This window comes from Homalodisca vitripennis, chromosome 3 (assembly GCF_021130785.1).
Source record: "Homalodisca vitripennis isolate AUS2020 chromosome 3, UT_GWSS_2.1, whole genome shotgun sequence".
Lineage (NCBI taxonomy): Eukaryota > Metazoa > Arthropoda > Insecta > Hemiptera > Cicadellidae > Homalodisca > Homalodisca vitripennis.
This window is the reverse complement of record NC_060209.1, coordinates 176,452,952-176,475,377: the sequence shown is the minus strand read 5'-3', so window position 1 is coordinate 176,475,377 and position 22,426 is coordinate 176,452,952. Positions and strand designations below refer to the sequence as shown.

Here is a 22,426-nt window from a genome sequence, read left to right as displayed (position 1 = left end):
ACACCCATAAACAAATAAACAACAAATCTAGTGGATTTATTTGCCCTTAAAAGGCTTTTGTGAAGGAAAAACTGTTGGAGTATCTGTCAGAGCAACAGAGAATAGTTTACAACGAAGCAAATACAGTTAGTTACAAACATATAAAAGTGTTAAAAATAGTGCCAAACAATTTTTTTAATACGATTAATAGTTTATACAATTAGAGTAAGCTACCCACAAAAACGCATCCTTAGAAACCTTAAAATCAAGAGGAGCTAGAATAAAGTTGAGCATGAAAAGCAGCATAGAGTAAAAAAGGAAGATGTTACATATGGAGCTGGAAAATTTTGAACGATGTAAGTGTAGATTAAATAAAACTGACTTCCTTCGTAACTTTCCGTTTTTTCCTTTTCCTTCATAACTGAAAGACCTTTGCTAGAGCTAACACATTTTTCTCGATTCTAAGGGCACATATAGCTGTTATTGGCACCACTATTATATTATGGCGAGTTTCATATATGTTTGGTATATAATTTAAAACCAATTTCAACCAACATAACACGAAAATAAATAACTGACATGCTCTCACCAGAGTTTTTATTATTAGACATTGCTAGAGCGGTACATTGCTGGATTAAAGAACTAGTGAAGACTGCTGTACGTTTAAAATATTATTGTATATTTTTTCACACTTAAAATGTAAATGGCAAAAACAAATGGTAAGAAGAATGGGACTGAACTATTTCCAAGTTCACTCCGTGAGGTGTTTACAACTCAAGCAACGACACGGACTAAAAAAAGGAATCCTGATTATCCAGATTGTTCATAAACAGACATCCTGTAGCACAAACTTATTCGACGTGAACTACCACTATCTGTGATAGTCAATCAAACTATGCGTCAGCGTCAACCATCGGTCACTTAAGATGAATCTTAAATTTATGACTCAGACATCTCAGTGTTTATTAAAATACATATATAGTAATAAAATGCAGTTTAATAAAACAGTTTATGTAGTTTTGGAGCAAAATGATTTAAATTGATTAATTCTGTTTACTTATAGAACAATGTGTGAACTGTACTCACTCATTTCCTTCTGACGGTAAATACATGTTTACTACATAAATAGGAATACCCCCACGCCTCCTGCCATCCCCCGCAAACATAATTTTTATCAACCTTACTGTTTTAAACTCTTTACGCCTTCTGTGTTGATATAAACAATTAAGACTTAACGATAGGTTTAATTTTATTAGGTACCGGAGAAATGAAAACCGATAAAAAAACCTGGTAGCATGCTCTCACCAGAGTTGTTACTACTGGACATGCTGTAGTGGTACACTGCTGGATTAAAGATAACTACTGATTACTGAAGACTGCTAGTTTTTTGTAGGTTGCATGGCTCTTGCTCTTCACTTCCCCTACCAGGCCATAGAGAGAGTGGAGGGAGGGAATCGATCCGTGGGGAGGGGTAACAGCTGTCCCAACAATCAGCATTCCTCAGTTGTTGTGCAGTGAGTTGTGTTTTTGTGGCACTACTACTGAGTCATGTGGAGTCATTGTTTTGTTTTGTGTCTAGCAACCCATTGTTTCTTTCCTGGGACGAGAGCTTTGCAGATCGTCGAAGCTGATTCTCCGGATGACAACGCCCCAACGGTAAGAAAAGTTGTAGGGTTCTTTAGGCATTATCTAGCAAGAAATGTACCGTGGTTAAATACATCACTTTTTATAGAGATTATTGCCCTACCACTGTAGAAAACAATTGTTATCTGGTATTAGTTCATCGACAAGTACGTTAATATTGGTATTGGTACAGTACTATTTCAATATATAGTAAACTTAAAATATACAACGATGTTGTAAATACAGTCGAAATGTTAATATCATCATTCATCAGCATTGTCTCGAAATGTTTACATGTTACACAAATTACGTGATTCGTTTAATTGCTGGTTTTACAGTAAAAAAGTGTTTATTACCAAGGTTTTAGACTTATAATTTAAAATGGGATAGTCATGTTCCTCCATATTAGAGGTGATATATTTTGCCTTTAGGTACGTCCTTAGACTACCTTCTTTAAAAGTTTAAACCAAAACTGACTGCTTGGTGTTTCGTTGCGTTTGAAGAATATTTTATTTTAAGACAGCCTTTAAATTCCAGAAAACGGCATTCAGGAACCCTAACACAGGTAGGTAGGTAGGGACTGTTGTATTCAATGACCTGTTTTGTAATTGTTGACACATCGACCTTGGCGATAAATCAATGTGAGCAGACAGGTTTGCAGGAAGCGGCGGGACCGGAAGTTGGAGTAAACAAAGAGGACAGAAATATCCGGGAATTTTTCATTTATTTTGGGAAACACGTGCGAGTAGAATGCTTATATTATGCGCTTACATTATTATATCATTATAATACTGGAGCCTCTAATCAAGTTGTATAAATTAGACTAGATGAATAAATTTAATTAGAAAATCAAGTTTTTAATTAAGAGCGAGTTTAGCTGCCGACTGCATATATCAGGCTTTGCTTGTAGTTGTCAGTTTAGTTTATAACTGTATCATAAAAGGAACTCGTCTCAAATACATACACGTTTCACTTCACAAACATATATATTTTTAAATGTCTAATTTATTACTAATGAACCGTTAAAAGTCCAATGATCACATGTTAATATAATTGGTTTATAATTTTAATCAAAAGTAGTTTCTTAATGGAAAATCGATAATGAGTATAAACTATAAAAATTAGTACTAACAAATAACCGTATTTTTAACAGTTCCCTAGTATTGAGACACAAAAATTCATAAACTGAAAGAATAATTTTTCTTATTTTAGTAATACGAGTTCAAGATCTACTTTATACAGCAGCTCGATTTTAAAAGCCACTTGTGCCAACATGAACTTATTTCTATTAATTTATAAAACTTGAAATTGATTTATATCTTAGTTCTTAGACTGACGCGGCCGGTGTAACATCAAACCTATCCGTTCACATCGCGTTGAAAAATTACTTTCACAATTTTCTTCTTGCAATATTTAGGCTTCGCTGTGGAGAGCCATAATACTTCAAGAAGTTAGTTGTGTAAGACAATGTGATATTGTTACTGATATTATTGTCAATGCAGTAAAACGTTCTTTACCATAGCTTGAAACGTTTGGTAGAATGAGTTAAAACATGACGGAACAATAAAAGGAGTAATGTGTTTTTGTAACAAAACCAATTAAACCCAGCCCTAGGCGAGCCTAACATACTCACGTTACAATGTGATAAAAAGAGAAAATAAAATTACAAAATTCCGTTTGTACCTTTAATTTGAGAACTTAACACGTTGAATGTGGCAGACGCCTTGCGGCGAGGTAGTCTTGTGACATATTTATAATATATACACATTGCCACATAATGTATTATACAAAAGAATGTATAGTTGCAATACTTATATGATATTATTATTATTCTTTATCATTATCATATTAATGTGTCGTTTACATATGATGTCAGTAACAACTGAAATATAATTTATTCTATAACAGTACAAAGGAACAACAGTGTTAATGCAAATTGAATGTAAACACAGACAGTGCATAAAATTAATTATTAATTCATACTATTTTAGGTTTGTGTAAAATAATTGTAAATCATTTTAGGTTTTAGGCATTGCCGTATAATGCTTTATAAAAAAGAATTTATAGTGGCAATATAAATTAAAAAATATTATTATTCTTTATCATGATAATATTAATGTATCGTTTGCAAATTATGTCAGTTACAAGAAAAGAATAAGTAGAAAACGCAACATTTCGTAAAATTTACAAAACATGTTTTAAAAACCAAGGCATCACCTTCACTCTTCAACCTTTAACAGCTTGAATTTGGCTTACCCTTAGAATCCATTGTTTTGAGGTCCAAAGACCCGTTTGGTTTATAGTACCCATCGCAGATACTACTACTTCTGTTGTACAACATTTTTACAAATATTTCTTATTTTAACTTTTAGAAAACAATTCGTTGTAGCAAAATATAGTCTATGTATTTAGTGATGGATTACAGGACTAGTCAACATTTTAAAGTTTAGTCGTATAAACAAGTCGACTCGCCTTAGGCTTGCTGGGGGCTACGCTCTCAGACCACCTGTCGAATATTGGCTAAATTTGGGAATAAATCTGAATTCATCATTAGTTAAAACCGGAGGGTTTGTTCGTTAGGGAGTTAATAGACCGTAATGTGTTTCAATCAGAATAACAAGTATCAATAAACAATGGAAGCTTGTTCACTTATGTGATTGAAATTTCTTTCTTATTGTTATGTTGATATCAGTGATGAAATTCTCTTTGATGACTGCTTCATTTCCTGAAACGAGGTGTATTTGAGCAGAGATAGCTCGACGATATGTAACATTTATTGAGACTTTCCTAAAGATACAAACATAATAAGTTGTTGTAATAAAGCATGTGGGTAGTTGTAAATAAGTTTATTGCTAATAAGTAACGATTGAAAAAGTGTTCGTCCGTTATTTAATAAATTTTAGTGTGAATAAATATTACTTATAATAGTGTCATATTTAGTTATCTTTGACGAATTGATGATAAAACTACTACATTTGCCAGTTGGTTAACCTATTCCACATCATATGTCCGGTGTTGCCACGGGTAGACAAGCAAAGATAACATAATATATTAACTTATCTCAGATAATCAGAACAGAGATAGCTCGATATTACTGACGGTTTATCTAGTCTGTCATGATCATAAATAAACATGTAGCTGTCAAAGATTATCAATTGCTACACAAATATTGACGATAAAACTTGTGTGTTTATCCGTTGGTTGACGTTGTTAATATGATATATTTGTGGCCCGCGGCCTTCACTACGGTGAGGTCGGCAAAAATAAGACTATATATGGTTAATATTCTTTTCAGAGACCATTTAACGGAACATTATCATTTGTAATTTGATATATTTATTGATGTGTATTGTGTAACAGTTGGCACTAATAACTATTAAAGATAATCTATTATTTACCTTTTAGTTTGTCAATGCTTTACACAGAAGCATGAAATATCCAATCTAGCCACGGGGAGGTCAGCAAATGTAGAGACCATGTATTTACATAAATATTAGACCATAAATATAAATATTACATTTAAATTATTTATTTATTTACTATAAATAGAAGACTTATTTACATCGACGTAGAGTTTTGTTTTGCCAGATACCCTAGTCTACTAATTACCCTAGTCAATCACGACGAGGAGTTTTCTTCTAGCAGGCGCCCTAGCCTACTGCCTAGTCAATCACGACGAGGAGTTTTGTTCTAGCAGGCGTCCTAGCATACTGCCTAGTCAATCACGACGAGGAGTTTTGTTCTGGCAGGCGCCCTAGCCTACTGCCTAGTCAATCACGACGAGGAGTTTTGTTCTAGCAGGCGCCCTAGCCTACTGCCTAGTCAATCACGACGAGGAGTTTTGTTCTAGCAGGCGCCCTAGCCTACGGCCTAATCAATCGCGATTACTGAATAAATTCGCCGTACATAATGTACTTAGCGTAAGCAACTTCATCGTGGATTCTATAAGAGCTGACAAGCAATACGATGTCTTCTGTGCCTCGAACTCTGGTTAACAGGACGTACAGATGTCCGTGGATGATGCGGTCAGTCTGATGGTCGACTCCGACAAGATCTATTGTCTGACCTTGGCTCTTGTGACTGGTCTCGAGTATGACAGCATCACAGGAAACTGACGTCGACGGACAAGTAACGACGAAACCTCAACGATCGCGAACTTAAACGTGATTCTAGGAATACCGACAAGATGCGCGTCGTAAGGGCGCCTGACGGTAATCAACCGGTTAGTTACTGCCTTCACAAAGACAATAGTGTGGTTAAAAGTCCAGATATTCAGATTCTTCATGATGAGGCACATTGATCCGACCTTAGAACACCCTTGCTTGTATCCTGGTTCAGCAGAGGAACGTCAACGTGAAGATGATCATCCTTCTCCGTGTCCGCAGCGTCTGTGCTTCGTAACTCATGAAGGCGACCGACAATAGAGTTCAAGATAATGTCGTTGATTTCCTTGACTTTCACGTTCATGGTCGAGAGGATCGGACGAGTACACTGATCTGGGCAGTTCACGCAGGGCGTTGACAATGTTGCACAATCTATTCTGTGCATGAACAGATTAGTGCGCATTCTAGTGGCAAAATGAGATACTGTGGACTTGGTTTGTTGTGGCTCTGAAAGAACATGAATTTATACATGTGTTGTCATGGTTACCTTAAAATCGGCAAAAGATGCACTTGGTCTGATGTTGCTCTGAACCCTCCACATCGTCTTCCATCATTCTTTGTTACTTCTTCTTACCTTTAGACAGCTTTACGGTAAGCCACACTACGAAACTGAAGATCAATTTCAAGGAATTAGATTTTTATGCGTTTCTTATAAGATTAACACTTTAATGGACACTGTATTTTTTATTAATTTACACTATGTGGCATAGCTGCTATAGCAGTCACATCAATCACTTACTTAAGAGTCATGACTGCTATGGCAGTCATATCAGAATGTGATTCACAGGGACATGACTGTTATAGCAGTCAAATTAAAAATTCATTTTTTATCTAATGTGTGTCGAAATAAAATAAAAAAGTAATGTTTATCAGTTTATTATGTCTTATTAACATACAGGAATTATAGCAACTTGTATTTTTGGGCAACCTATTTTTACAGTTGGCAGCATTGCCAATCAGCTGATACTTTATGAGCAAGTATCAGCTGCTGTCCTGCAATAAATGCTTGTTGTTCTGCTTTGCTACTAGTGTCCATTTTACAGCCTAGACATGAGTAGGTCTAATGAAGACTTAGTTAAAGTGATCAGTGAAGTGTTGGATTTACCTAGTGAAAGTGATATAGATCCAAGAAGTGAGCCAGAATTGTTTGATGTGTCTTTTGATGTAAGAGGTATAACAAATAATAACCTCAACAAAAATGTGGTAGCATCAATTACTGCAAGTACTTCTTCTAATCCAAATGATTTCAATGACAACCAGTCATCTGATGATGAACATTTGCCTACTAATAATGAGTCTGGTGTTTCAAGTTTGGCTACTTCATATGTTGATAGTTCAAGTGAGGCAGACGACAAGGATGAAGATCCAAATTACGAGCCATCAGATGTAGGAAGTACTGCAAGCTTTAATGAGTCCTCTGCAGAGGAACTTGAAGCTGAAGTAAATTTTAACCAACCATCTACCTCAGAAAACTCAACAGAGCCTAAAATCGTTTGGTCAAAAGATGCAAAACCCGTACCTAACTTTCAATTTGACAAAGATCATAGTGGCATCAAATTAGATTTACCTACACATGTGACACCATACTTAGTTTTTTCTAAACTTTGGGATGAGGATATTATGAACATGATTTGCTCATCAATTAATAATTATGGTAGGCTAATGGATAAACGATCTCGTCCACATGCAAAAGGACGAAGATTGAAGAACTTTAAAGAGGTGTCGGCAGAAGAGTTGAAAATATTTCTTGGACTTTGTTTATTAGGGGGCCAAGTAGGATTTTCCCGAGTAAGAAGTATGTTTTCAACTGATCCCCTGTACTTCCACCCAATATTTTCTCATTCGATGAGTGGTAGGCGTTTTGAAGCAATTTTGCGTTGTTTTAGCTGTTGCTATACAACTCCTCAAGAGTTGCCAGAAGATCCTGATAGGCTAGCTAGAATAAGGCCACTATTGAGCAAATTACTTAAGAACTTCCTACATACCAGAGGAAGAGTTATCACTTGATGAGAGCCTATTACTGTTTCGAGGTAGACTCTTTTTCCGGGTTTATATCAAAAACAAAAAGTCAAAATATGGCATTAAGTTCTATGAACTTTTTTCTGCTAACGGATACGTTTTAAATGTTGAAATTTACCAAGGACATGTTGGTGAAAATGAAATTGGTTCAAAAACCGAGAATCTTGTTCTGCGACTCCTGCAGCCGTACTTAGACAAAGGACATCACATTTACATGGACAATTACTACAACAGTGTAGCCCTTTCAAAGATTCTCCTTTCAAGAAAAACCCACAGTACTGGAACACTACGAAAGAATCGTAAGGACAACCCAAAAGCTGTGACAAATACAAAACTGAAAAAGGGCGAGCACATTTGGATGAGACACGAAGAGGTGTATGTTTCAAAATGGTGTGATAAAAGAGAGGTTCTGGCAATTACAACAGACCATCAACCAAAAATGGTAATAAGTAAAAATCGCCATGGCACAGACCAAAACAAACCTGTTGAAATCACCAAGTACAATGATTTCATGTCAGGAATTAACCGTTGTGTACAGATGGTGTCCTACTACTCGTGTCCCAGAAAAACAAGAAGATGGTACAAGAAAGTGATGTTTCATTTGTTGGACATAACTACTTTCAACAGTTTCTTCATTTACAAGGAACACCTACAATCCACATCAAGTTTTATTGAATTTAGAGAAAATCTTATCAAAGACCTCATCGGATTGCCACAAACTATAACTCATGGTCGAGATTTGATCAAGCCTAAGAAGACTGTACGTCCAGGAACTGCTGCTATTGAACCACGACTTTCTCACTGCATGGAGAAAATCCCCCTACCTCCTAACTGGAAGCGATCTACTTCATACTACTTGAGATGTAGGGAGTGTTATAAGAACAAAATCAAGAAGCAGACTTGCTACCGCTGTGAAGGCTGTGATGGGAATCCACCACTTTGCCCTGGAAAATGTTTTAATAACTGGCACATTTAATAATTTTTAGGACCATGGTCATATTATAGTCACTTACCAAGTATTATTTCAACATTTGTCTGTTCTACATAAACAATAAAAACATTTTGTACTGAAAAACATAATGACTGCTATAGCAGTCATGACCCTAGTGATAAAATATTGATGTGTGGGGACATGACTGTTATAGCAGTCACACTTTTTTCTGACTTCATCCATCTTCCTGATTTTTTTACATTATGACAGTATTTTTCTTTTAGCTGTACCTCAAATAGTTTTTGAGATATGAAACTGTATCCTGCCACTTGATTTTGGCAGTAATGCACTTTGGGTTGATCAGTATATTTGAAGTGCCATATAGAAACCCATTCCCCATGACTGCTATGGCAGTCACGTCCATTAATGTGTTAAGACTGATATCCTAGCAAATCCGCCACGATATCATTGCATTAGAAAATAAAATGAAAACAACTAGCAACCATCTTCTGTTCTACTGTAAGTAAACTCATTTTATAAACAGGTATAAATAAAAAAAACGTTATCTCGAACAACTGATTGTCTATGTAGAGTCCTAGCTTTAATTCATAGTGAATTATACTACACGAATATCTTGAACAACTCTATTATACTATACTATAATACATATAGATAATACAAGTGAAGTAATTTGTATTTCATGCAATATGAACTATTTAATATAATTACAGTAAGATTAATTCAATTCTATTTTAAATAAACTCCATTTACAAACAAGTATTGACATAAAAAAACAATTTGTTGAACAACTGATTATTTGCAGTTCTCTCTTAAACGTCAACAAACAAACGTTTTCACCCCTAAAACCTTTTATCGTCTGGATAAGAGATACGATCAAGGAAAATACAAGAATACGCTGAGATAAAAATAGACAGTGTTTATTGATGCCCATTACTTTACCAGAGAAGATGTTTATTCTCAGGTTCGTCTGACACCCACCAAACCGTTTCCACTTTTAGACGTCCAGAGAGGTTTTCGTGACATTTATTACGATCATTTTAAAATGTCTAACCATTTGAGCTTGTAAATAGCAACACATTATTGAATAAGCATAGCCAGTATTAGGTATTATTGTAATAGAATTGGTATTTTATCTGTAATTTATTATGAATTTAAATATTTATTTATGAAACCATATATTTATGCACAGCATATATGTCCATATAACCTACTTTATATAAAGGCAACCCGCAAAGACACCACGTTACCCATCTTTAGGGCCTTTTTATATCGAAATTTGTAACGCCCATGGCAGCGCCAACTGAAACTAAATGTTGATTGTAAAGGAAGTGTCATTTCCTCACCCATTTCCTCCTAGTTACAGGAGGAGCAGTTGTGCGCGAATATCCAATGCCGTGTAAAGGCATTGAACATCCGCTTGCATTGAACATCAATATCTTCAAAGGCATCCGTGTATGTCCTAATGCGTCAGTATAATCAGTTCCATCTTCAATACCAAAAATAGGTTTTGGTGTGAAACATTTGCGTATGCTTTGAAATATAAAACTAACAAAATAAAATCGAATATTTTTACAACAAATTTAAGTTTAAACATGAGGACACATCGGTAAAAATTTAACAGTTTTTTTATAAACAAAGAAATGATAATCTCACTTAATCGGAGCAAGAATTATTCTACTAAGGTTATACGATGAAGCGATTTTTGTTAAGCTAAATCCTCCTTTATGAACTCTCCGATCTCAATAAATAATGCATTAGAAGATTCAACAAGTGCACAAGATTGTGTAAGTTTCAACCTTCTTTTTGTAACAGTTGGGTTACAACTGCCAATAATTGTTTTTAATAGCAGTCCGCCTTATCCGAGATTTAGGTTTTATTCCATCAACTTCTGATAATTTCGCCAGGTTGAAGTCATGGACAACATATGATGTTGGTCGGGCCCGTTCCGTGCTTTTGAGCGAATGAGCGATTTGACAATTAAAACGAGCCTGTGTTGTTGACCTTATAGTTAGTTTATTATTTTAACAGCGTACTATTGGAAAGACGCAAGAAAATCATTTGTGCTTTAGTAGTTCGAAGGAAAAGGAAGATAAGGAAACTACTAAATTGGGTACATCTAACGAAGGACATTTTTTTAAACTCCTATAGAATGTTAATAAAAAGATATTTTGATAAACTTCTAGTTCGAGCTCAAATCTGCCTTCAGAGGGGAGACATGAACTTGAGGATTTCCATCTGATATATTGCCTGTGACACTAGGGTAACATTTGATTTTCAATTAAAAATGGCCTTCGTTTTAAAATAAAACCATTTTAAATGTCAATGTTTGACATACGCCTAAGGACCATATCCTAGGAGGCAGACTCATTGAATTGAGCATCTGTTATTATCATTCTACTTTTGTGTACGAACCCAGTTCACTACCAGCTTTGTCGTCAAACGTATTAGTAGATTTAGGAGCTATAAATATCCATATACAGCGTGTCATTTCAGTCGGCCTAATATTGTTTCTATTCTATTCTAACACATTGACCATTACAAATAGAGCTAGACAATTCACAATTTGTTTGTCCACACTAAACATTATTTTCTCACATATGTTTTATTTGTGGTTTTACTAATACAAATATTTAATATGTTGTTAGGAAATTTGTTCTATCGTCGATGTGCTTGCTCTTCATAGATAATATAAAAAATAATACAAAATTCTCTACTTTTTGTGAAACCGGATCTACTACTTTCACTTTAAAAACTCCAGCTATTTACAGAGTAAATAAGACAGGAAAACATTTAAAAATTACCCTGTTATAATTAACTGTTATATTGTTGTGCACAACCTTTTTGATATCAGAAATATTATTGTGTTTCCAGACATTTCCCACACTTGTGAATAAATAAACTAATTGATACATTTACCACATGTACACATTCTGTCTTAAATTGATTACGCAAGATGAGTTTTAGGTTACTAAAAATTCCAGCAATACCACAGCTTATATCTGCGAAAAATATCTTTAAATAGAAACTATAAAGACCTTGGCCCTTTCTTGGATTATACACAATACTCTGTGTTCTGTGCGTCACTATATGAACTGGTGTTAAGGTCGCGGCTTATCTCTTTGCTTCGTGTTATCTCTGTTGTCTTTATCTCTTTTCCGGTCAACGTTCATCAATACGTGGTAACATTCTAAAATATTTTTTATCTTTGTTAAAAAGGTAGAATATGGGTGTACTATTAATTATACCAACATATTTTATTAATAACAGTTTATGTCAAAACAGTTTAAAATTAGAGTTTGTCGATGAACTTATCCATTCAAATATTATAAATTCTTAAAAGAAAGGTGTTAATTTAAAATGTCGCCATAACTATAGGGCGCTACGAAAATTACTCACTCACTAAGAATGATATGAACAACAAATTATAAAGCATGTATTTTTATTTAATGCATGTTTTTTTCAATTGTTTTATTATAATATTCAAAATATTATAACGTTTGGACATTGTTTGGACTTTAATGTGATTGGACTAAATAAAATGTGTTAAAGTAACTTGCTATGGTAATTTTAATTTTTAATTAGTTTATTTAGTTTTCCACAATTACGCCCTTAAATATTACGAAAAAGTTCACCACTTCAACTTGATCTTTAGCTGTCAAAAGAGCTAAGACTTGACTCAATTGTTATAGATTATAAGTATAAATTTTAATTTATCGTTTACATTATTGTTTATACTAAACAACGCAATACACTCTAATCAGTTGGTAATATGAGTTCCTTATATACTACAATTGATCGGGCAGTAGCTCTATAGTGAAAAAGTTCTTATTTTGAAAATGAAATTTCCAACTTACGCAAAATCATTTTAAACCTCTATGGACTGATACGCTACAGTGCTAACGGTATTGACAAATTTACGAAATATATGGAATATTCAACTTTAAAACAATATTTTACTGTTATAATTAACATATTGAATAAACAATTTTAACGGAAACCTTCTTAATACAGAATATGTACGTGGTGTAAGTGGTAAATGAATATTTAATAGTATATTGTAGGTACTAAGGATTATATTAAAAAGTATTAATTTTTTCAAGTTTACTAGAAACACGTGTCTAATTATCAACGAGTCGAATATCGAATCATCTCTGAAACACGGCATTGTGTAAAAAAATATAAATTGTAATAAAAAATACCTTTAACATAATATGCAAATTGACCTAGGCTTACATTTCAAATTTCCACAAGCCGTCCCCTCAATGTAGTCTTGTGGTTATTGCATATTAAAAATTATTCAACATTGACGTACACCTAATACATTCAGCAAAGCTTGTAAATTTTAATTGCTATGGTTTAAAAATATTAAGGCGTTTCAATTTTTGAACATTTTTTTCAGCCTGAATATATGATAAAACGATTTATTTAGCCCCAGAATATCGAAATTGTGGGAATATTTAATAACAGATTTTTGGAGGAAAAGCTTTTCTATAACTTTGTTATAACCTATAACCCGCATATATAAGAAATAAGCGAATCAATTATATAAGTGCACTATATACAAATACCTATCCTTCCTAATTTTCAATAATGTTCAATTAATAACGCATACTTTTTAATTAATAGGGGTGTTTGAAAGAGAGAATGATCCATTAATTATACAACTAACCGAGTTTAATAAAATCCTACTTTTTATGCAGTGTTTGAATGGTAACTTTCATGGTTAATTAAAATCACAGAATTATTGTGAATTTACTACTTATACAAAAAAATATTAGGGGATTTTAAAACGTAAAAGGGAAGTTTTTTTAAAAGTGTTCCTATCCATATACGCATTGCAGAATAAAATTAGTATTTGTTAATCGCCAAAACACAATCTTCAATTAGTTTTGAAACCCAAAGTTTCCGTTTTAATTAAATGGAAGTCGCGTTTTAATTATGTTTTTATATATTTTTATATTATCTACTGTTGCCTCACCTGAAACAATTTATATTACTAAAGAGTTGTAATTTTATTTATACTGTTTCTATAAATGTACTGATTGCGTTAATTTAAATAATGTTGAAAGCATATCTTCCACGTGGAAAAATTGAAATGTCTATCAGACTTCTGATTCGATTATTTGAGATTGATAAGCCATAAATATTGACTAACATTCAGCGATAAGAATGATCGCCTACCACACATCGATACTCTCAGTGGAACTTGGTTGTCTGTACAGACGTGTGCTTTACAATACCGGCGCTACCGGTACATTCATAGAGTTACTTAACCTGAATCGCAGTCTTGCTAATGATATTGACTAGTGCCTATTACAACTGTGTAGTTGCTTATATAGAAAATTATATCGTGCAGCTGACCCACTGGGTGGTATAGGAAGTAGAAAATAAGCATTACGACTTTTTAAATGTGTTCTAGCATAAAACATACAGTAAAAGTTTAATGGTTGTCCATCAAAATGTCGGAGGGCTTGCGCCCCCTGAGCTTGTGCGACTGTGGATCAACACTTTGTAGTTACTATACTACGTTGTAGTAGCACAAGAATCTGTTGCTTCCTTCAAGATTCTGCTTCGTACGAATCTGTGAATAATAGATTTAAAATTGATATTAAACGATTGATAGCGTCATTATTATCGGTAGTGATATTATATGATTATTTAACTTGCCCCAATTTAAAATAACAATCATTCAGAATTTTTGTAATTTGCTTATTCTAGAAAGTTTCAAAGGGCAATGTTCTCTTTGAAACTCTGACTCAAACAGGAATTGAGGTTATAAAGGGCAAAAACATTACGCGCCCCAGGATAGGTTCTCTTAAAATTCCATAACCTCTCTATCTTCTCAAAGCGTGTAAATGTCCTTGTGTTATCCCTCTTTATCTAACAGATCTTTTCGAATATGGCCTTAATCCTAAATTCGTCGAGTCCTTTGTTTGATAATTGTCTTGCAAGATATAACGTGCCCAATTTAATTTCCGGTTTCTAAACACAATTAAAAATGGTGACAATTTTCATTGTTAAACACCGTTTAATTTAAATTAAATGTTGTCTTACAGACATTTAAAGACAGTGATACCTACTTTTTCTGGAAAGGAACACAACACTAGGGTCTTATAACTAACTTTGATTACAAAGTCAAAGAAGCACTAATTAACGGGATTATTCGTAACTATACGAATTGGGTGTTGGAAACTCAGAGTTAAAAAAATTTCTTATTATTAAAGGAATTAATTTTTCCTTCAATCATAAATTGATATAAACCAAACAAAACTTAACTATGCGTTCCCGACATTATTCCTTAGGGTTAATTGTAAGACAGGAGCTTATGGCCCTAAATTTGCCCTTTTGTATATATGATACAAATAAACTCATTTGAATTTGAATTATAATTAATGCTCAAAAAAATTATAATGCGTATAAATCGAGAATTCGTGTAACATTTTTCAAATTGTAAGGTCTGGAATTCAACGAATCAATCAATATTTATTGCGAAGACATAATTTACATGTATACCAAAAGTTAATAATTAGAGTTCAGAGCTAAAATCTTGTACATTCCCATCACATCAGGATCACACTCAAACATACAATTCAACATACATGCATCCTTCATCCATTTGGCAATTTGCACCTACAGCGCCGAAGTTAATCTCCTGATCTTTCAGCCAGTCAAATGCAAGAAACTCGGTAACGTTGTAGAATGCTTGTGACGCTAAAAGCGAGTTTAAACGAGTTTTTAGCACATTGCGTGCTGTGGCATTCTTCATCCCATTGGATAGCTTGTTGAAGTGAATAATACCTGTCTGTGAGGGGAGATTTTCATAAAATACTGTTCTTTGTTTACCAGTTCAGTAGTTTACAATGCCTCTGGTCTCATACCAAGTTCTTGGCCAGTTGTAATGCACATTTAGACACAGTACAGAGCTGGTTCCAAAATGCAGAGAATCAACAGCCGAAGTTGTTTGAATGTTTCTGTACAAGAATCTCTGAAATTAAAATGAGTAATTATTCGAAATGTTTGTTTCTGCAATTTCAACACTCTCGTCAAGTGGTTGTTTGCACATGCACTCCACAATACCATTCCGTAGGTAAGGTGGGGGTAAATCAAGTCATAGTACGCCGCCATCAGAACCAACTTATAATTTGTCATTTCAACAAGAAGTTTTCCCTCATTCCTTAAAACCGCGAAAGTTACTCTAATTGTCAAAGAGGGCGATCCTAGTTCCACAAACAACTACAGGCCTATCTTAATTTTGTCAGTCTTGGGCAATAAATACGAAAAATTACTTTTTACAAAAATGGTGATCTATTTGGATCAACACAGCCAACTGTATTTTATGGTTAAAGTTATTTAAATAAATACTAGGAATGTGGTTTTTCTGTATTTATATACTCTAAGTAATTTTGTACGTATTTCTTTGTACTGTGTAGCCGGAGATCGCCCGTCACCATGGGTATCTCTGCGAGACCCACCGAGTAACAACAGAAGACAAATTTATCCTTCAGATCCATCGGCTACCAGGCGGTAAATCCACGGTACTCAACACGTCGCTGACACCGGTGCTGCTTCAGCACGGACTGCTCGACAGCTCGGCAGCATGGGTCATCAGTGGACCCGACAAAGCCCTAGGTCAGTCCAAGTAAGTCACACTCAATCAAGTTGAGGGAATATCCTGTGGGCTCCCTGATCGCACTGTGTAATTCACCTACAACGGTGCTGCTTCAGCACGGGCTGTTCGAGTGCTCAGCAGCCTGGCTTTTCAGTGGACCCGACAAAGCCCTAGGTCAGTCTAAGTAAGTCACACTCAATCAAGTTGAGGGAATATCCTGTGGGCTCCCTGATCGCACTGTGTAATTCACCTACAACGGTGCTGCTTCAGCACGGGCTGTTCGAGTGCTCAGCAGCCTGGCTTTTCAGTGGACCCGACAAAGCCCTAGGTCAGTCCAAGTAAGTCACACTCAATCAAGTTGAGGGAATATCCTGTGGGCTCCCTGATCGCACTGTGTAATTCACCTACAACGGTGCTGCTTCTGCACGGGCTGTTCGAGTGCTCAGCTGACTTTAACTTTAGGTACTCATGACTTAAATAATACATTTAAAGGACAATTCATACGGTTTTTATGTAGAAAACCTTTTAAGTTTCTTCACATTCCATATTTTCGGGTGCTAGCAAATTCTATACTCGTAGAACTATTATAATTGGACTATCAAACAAATCTCTATATATAAAAATGTTTGTGTGTTTGTCCTTTATGGAATCGTAAACTATTGGACCGATCATGATGAAAATTTGTACGTATATGTATTTTTCCACGGAGAAGGTTTATAAGCTATGCCCATCCCTTTCCCGATTCAGGATTCCGCCCCACTGGTTACAGAAATACCCATAAGAAATGCATTGCAGCAAACATATGTTAACGTCTTTTCAAATTTTTAATCAGCTGTTCTTTGTAAACATATATTACACTTATAGTTTTAAAGCATAGAGTAAGCTTAAGAGAAACGACAAATTTTGTTTAAACTGTTTTTGCAATCACTGTTAAACATAGACTTTACTATCCAGATAATACGATTCAAATTTGACGTAAAAATTCACCTTTAACTGCAATATTTATTTAATATAAACCATGCTCATGCTTGATCAGAAGAGTAATGCAGATATCATAATTACTATCTTACGTTGGCTACAAATATAAAGAATGTTATAAAATCAACCTTAGTTGTTTTTTTTTTTGACAGAAGTATGGTTCTCAAAACTCCGTGTGTACATATTCTCTCGATCGAGACAACAAAGCAAGCTCGATCGTGGCATCGGAGATATAACTAATTTAATCTAAAATTTATTATAGTAAAAAAAAAAAATTTACTAAGTAATATAAGGACTTCGGTTCTTAAGATTTGCGTGCGAAGCCGTGGGTAACAGCTAGATAGAGGCAGGAATATGGTACATACCTTCATAATACGCCCAAGAGGCTCACGATGGAACGACTATGAATTATCTCAGCAATGTTTAGAATGTGATAGAAAAAGAATAAGTGAATATAGTGTACTGTTTTCAACGGGAAATTGCGTGCGAAGCCGCGGGCAACTTTTGCAAAAAATTATTGAAATGCGCAGCAAAGCGCGCCGGGCCCGCTAGTCCTTACTATATGAATTTACTTAAATTACTTTACTTGTACGAAAACGTCACAGTCATCGCTTTTCTGATTTAAAATATTCTGCCATGTAGATAGCATCTTTTTGAACTGTTTTAAGTTATGTAATAAAATATGTACAATTCGTATTTATAAGTATATTTATTGGCTGGACGTTAGTGAAGCCTACTGCCCGTGGGGTTAGAAACTTCTCATCTTTGTTTGCCTGTCCTCAAGGTTTCTCGTAAAGGAACTGACCTATAAACTTCAAACTGCATGAACCGTCATTTCCATATCAGCAACACCAAGTTCGATTATTGAGTATGTCACTCCATGGGATTTGGCTGAGCGTTAGAAAATTTGTTTACATTAATTTAACATGTGACATATTAACAGATGATGCGTATTCATATCGAAAAAAGATATGGCTGAACGTTGTAGTAATAGTAATGAGAAAATAGCAGAATAACATTGTAAATAGCTTTGAGTGCAAGCATATGATATTTTAATATGTGACATTTTGATTCATGGAGTAAAGGGGAAAATAGTGCATTAGAGGGGAAAGTCCATGACAGGATGCAATTTCTGAACATTCTTGCGTTGTATGTCTCTCACCGCAACTTTTATTATTTCAACACTACTATGAAACTTATGTTAATGATTAAAGATGTAAATGGATCGTGTGGCAATATTTTTAGAGACAGTTATTGTAGACTTAAAACCTTGCATAAAACTAAATCGACAAGAATGAGTTTCATAATTGTGCACGTCCAACTATGGAATTTGGCTGAACGTAGTTGAAGCCTACCACTCAGTAGGCTAGCTTCTCTTTTATTTGCCGGAGGATGTAAAGGTTTCTTGTCTGCGCGTCTCTCTATTAGTAAGACATTTCGAGAATTAAATAGCTATAAATTTGAAATTATGGAAGCAACCCCAGAGAAGCATGTTATAATTATTTTATAACAAATATAGGTTGTTAATTTATGTGGTCCCTCACCCAAAATACGTTCTTCTATAATCCATTTTAAATGGTGGCAGGGCAACCAATTTAAGACTCATTAGACAAACATCTGATGCGTTTGAAAATACCGCATGGATCAACAATTTTTCTGTCTAATATTAAAGTAAATATTATTATTTAAATTCCTCAAATATTATTATCATTGGTTATTGAAACAATACTCAGATATGGCTACAATTTATAAAATTAGAGGCAAAGATCATTGTGATAGTGCTATGAACAGAAAAACAAAAAGAACTACGTTTTTAGAATTTTTTCAAATTAACCGATTTCTCTAGACATTAATAACATTGGAACAGTATATAAACTCTGAACGAATTAGTACATGAACATACTCATGAAATTAGTAACAACTCCAGCGTTAACAGTTTATAGACACAGGATTAACAATGGTTTCACACTACTGCTTCTACAACATCAATTACACGAGTTTCAACTAACTTACATGTTCATATTCCAATGTAGGAGTTAGAAGTGAATTATAACTTACAATACAGAGAACGCAGTCACAAAGCGTAAAACCGCACCGACCCGAACGTTTGTCGCGTCGCGAGGAACCCAGTTGTGTGCTAAAAGGAAACTGTTCCGTAACAGTTACAATCATTAAAATACTCTGCAACAACTGTTACAAAGTACTCTTGTTATATCGGTACTACCCAACTTGCCGGCAACTGTATTTACATACAGATACTGGATACGTAAGTTATAATGAATTCGGAGAATGTATATTGTTAATAGAGACACTGACACTAATTAATTTGTAATTTGGTGCATATTGAAAATTGCACAAAATAAAAACTAAATTAATTTTGTTAATGTAAAATTAAAAAATTAATACTTCGAAAATATTACAAAAAAGGTGTAAATAACCTTTTAATGGCGTTTTAAATCTGCTTATGCAGTTTAAGGTTATTGTTTAAGGTTATAACAATTATATGCCCTTAGCGTTTATCTTAAAATAATAGGTGGTGGAGAATGTTGAAATTATGAATATTGTGCATCCAAAAAAGTAAATTACAATACCTTGAATTAATTGCTTTTTACTTATAGTAAAATGTACAGACAAATATGTTATACACAATCATAATCGGGACAACAATGCAATCTCTACTACAGCACCGTAAATAGATTCCAACGAGCAGAAATTAGTTACATTTAGACCAACTGTCAGTAAGAGGAAGGCTAATGATATTAAGGTTTCGGAATTACCTTAGACCTCAAGTAAACTATTTAAGTATTATACGCTTTTTGACCGATGGTGACTTTTCAAACCTCTGTATGAATACATTTTCTTGATCGCTACAAGACAAACATTGATTGCAAATGAAATATGATTGACGAGATCTACACACGCTTTTTCACACGCTATTCCTAAAAAATCAGTGGAATTTTTGTTCGTTTTAAACCTCTTAACACTTAAAATGCTGAAATAATGTATAATATGATATACAAATGTAATATAATTAATTACATTATATTACATCGTAGCCCTTTATGTGTGTGTACCCTTTGTGTGAGAGTAGTAAAATTGATTTATTGATTGATGTTCATTATGGATTTAGTGTTCCTCTACTTTTGTCTAAAACAGTTCAAGTGTTACTGAAATTAATGGAGCTTTCTATTTTAATGTTATGTAATGTTGCAGTGAAAATTGTGCATGACATTGGTGCATATAAAACCTGATTCACTCTCCGACTTCTGGGCCCCAAATCATTGCTCTTAAACTTAAAGTCCATTTATTCTAAAGTGGATAAGGAGGCTGGAATATCTTCCATTGACTATCACCATATTCACGAATATTTATTAAGCCATTTAAAAAGGACATTCTTGCATGTTATTTGATGAGAAATCGCGTGCAAAGCCGCTAACAACTCCTACTCTTTTATAAAAAAATAAGAATAAGAGAAAAAGACTAATTTATGAAAACATTTAATTTATGATTTATAGTCCCCCATGATAGATATTCCACCACGTAAAATTAAATAACCACGGACACAGCTCACAGCTACGTCCACCTAATTTAGTGTCTGTAGGATTAACCTAATTTTACACGATTAACATGAATCAATCAATTTTAAAATCACCAAAACCTGTGTTTTGCGTGGTCTGGGATAAAGGTACAAGTTTTGGGCTAGAGAAGGCAGGTATTATATTTGATTATGTATGGTAGATAAATTAATTTGAAATGAGATAGCACATGATCTTTACCCGACAAAGAAATTCTCATGGACGGGCAGATTTTATATCTACATAAGTGGAGATTGTTATCTTTTAAATGGAAATTATTTTATCTGTAAATCAGGCATATTACTGAAAGTATTTCATTTTATTTTTGTCAATTTTGGTTCCAACACAATGAAGCCGCATTCTGAAGGCAAGACAAATTACACCGCTAATATCCATTGACGAATAATCTGTAAAACGATTCGTAAAACACCTCACATTTTCTCCCGCAATATTGGGAAGAACCAGTCCCATTACCAAACCAAGCAGACAGCTAAATCCAAGCTTAAAATATCAAGTACGGGAGACATCGAAAGCAATATTCTCCAATATTCCCTTTCTTTTAAGAATTTATGCTTTAAAATAAGGAAGAGATGATAATTTAAACTAATAATCTGGCATGAACCTAGATCCAATAATAGGAATTTTCGTTATTGTTGCAGTTAATTGTTAAGAAAATAAATCCAAATATTACATTATACCCAAACTTTTACAGATAATATTAATTTTTAAAGTTGGTGAAAATCATTATGATTAAATTATATTAGACAGTAAATACTCATGAACAGGTGTACTACGACATTCTCTCTGCAGGGTATCTGCTGGCTGACCAGGGTTACGACGTATGGATGGGAAACGCCCGCGGGAATATCTACTCCAAGGCTCACGAGACGTTGCATCCGGATGACCCAAATTTCTGGAACTGGACGTGAGTTTATTAATCCTATTTTAATTTTAATTAATTTTAAGTGTACACTAATCGTTCACAAGGTAACACTAAGCGTTTGTTTTATCCAGGAAACCAAATGGCAAAATTAATTCTGGAATATTAACCTAAATAAAAATGCTATTCATGCTTATTCAAGTTTGATTGCTTTTGTATTTGGGTGTGGGTGTATTTGAGAGAGATGTGTTCATTTTAATCAACTCATACAGGAATCGCTGATAAGACGTGTTGTCAGTTTTTATGAAATTTCTTTTAAAAGATTTTCTCTTTTGTTTTTTAGTAATTGTTTTGATACAAAATTCCAATATTATCTCAATTACCAACGACCGAACGATTTTGACGGTCCTTTGCTTTTTCAACAACTTGAGATACTATTTATTCTGTAAAGTTGCCATGTTCACTTTGGGGAAAGTCCAAGTTTAAGAAGTCTAGGATTGTTGAGAGCAAACAGTTTCAGCCCTGGAGCTTCATCCCTTTGGAACCTGAGGCGCTCTCATACTACTACCTGCTAACATGTATTACCTGTAGGACTTAAATTACTAATTCTATGTTAAGTCAAGACACTCATTAGGTATAAAGCGGAAT

The 22,426-nt window shown here is 34.2% G+C and overlaps 1 protein-coding gene across 1 annotated transcript in view; it reads left to right on the top strand.

Moving 5' to 3' along the window:
• Window positions 1-1,460: 1,460 nt before the first annotated feature.
• Window positions 1,461-22,426, top strand: part of LOC124358488 (lipase 3-like) — an 82,955-nt gene continuing 61,989 nt past the window's right edge. Inside the window, exons 1-3 of the mRNA XM_046810782.1 lie at window positions 1,461-1,635; window positions 16,167-16,365; window positions 21,709-21,823. Of these exons, the coding sequence (XP_046666738.1) occupies window positions 1,528-1,635; window positions 16,167-16,365; window positions 21,709-21,823 (422 nt within the window). The 5' untranslated portion in view covers window positions 1,461-1,527. The remainder of the gene's footprint in view (window positions 1,636-16,166; window positions 16,366-21,708; window positions 21,824-22,426) is intronic.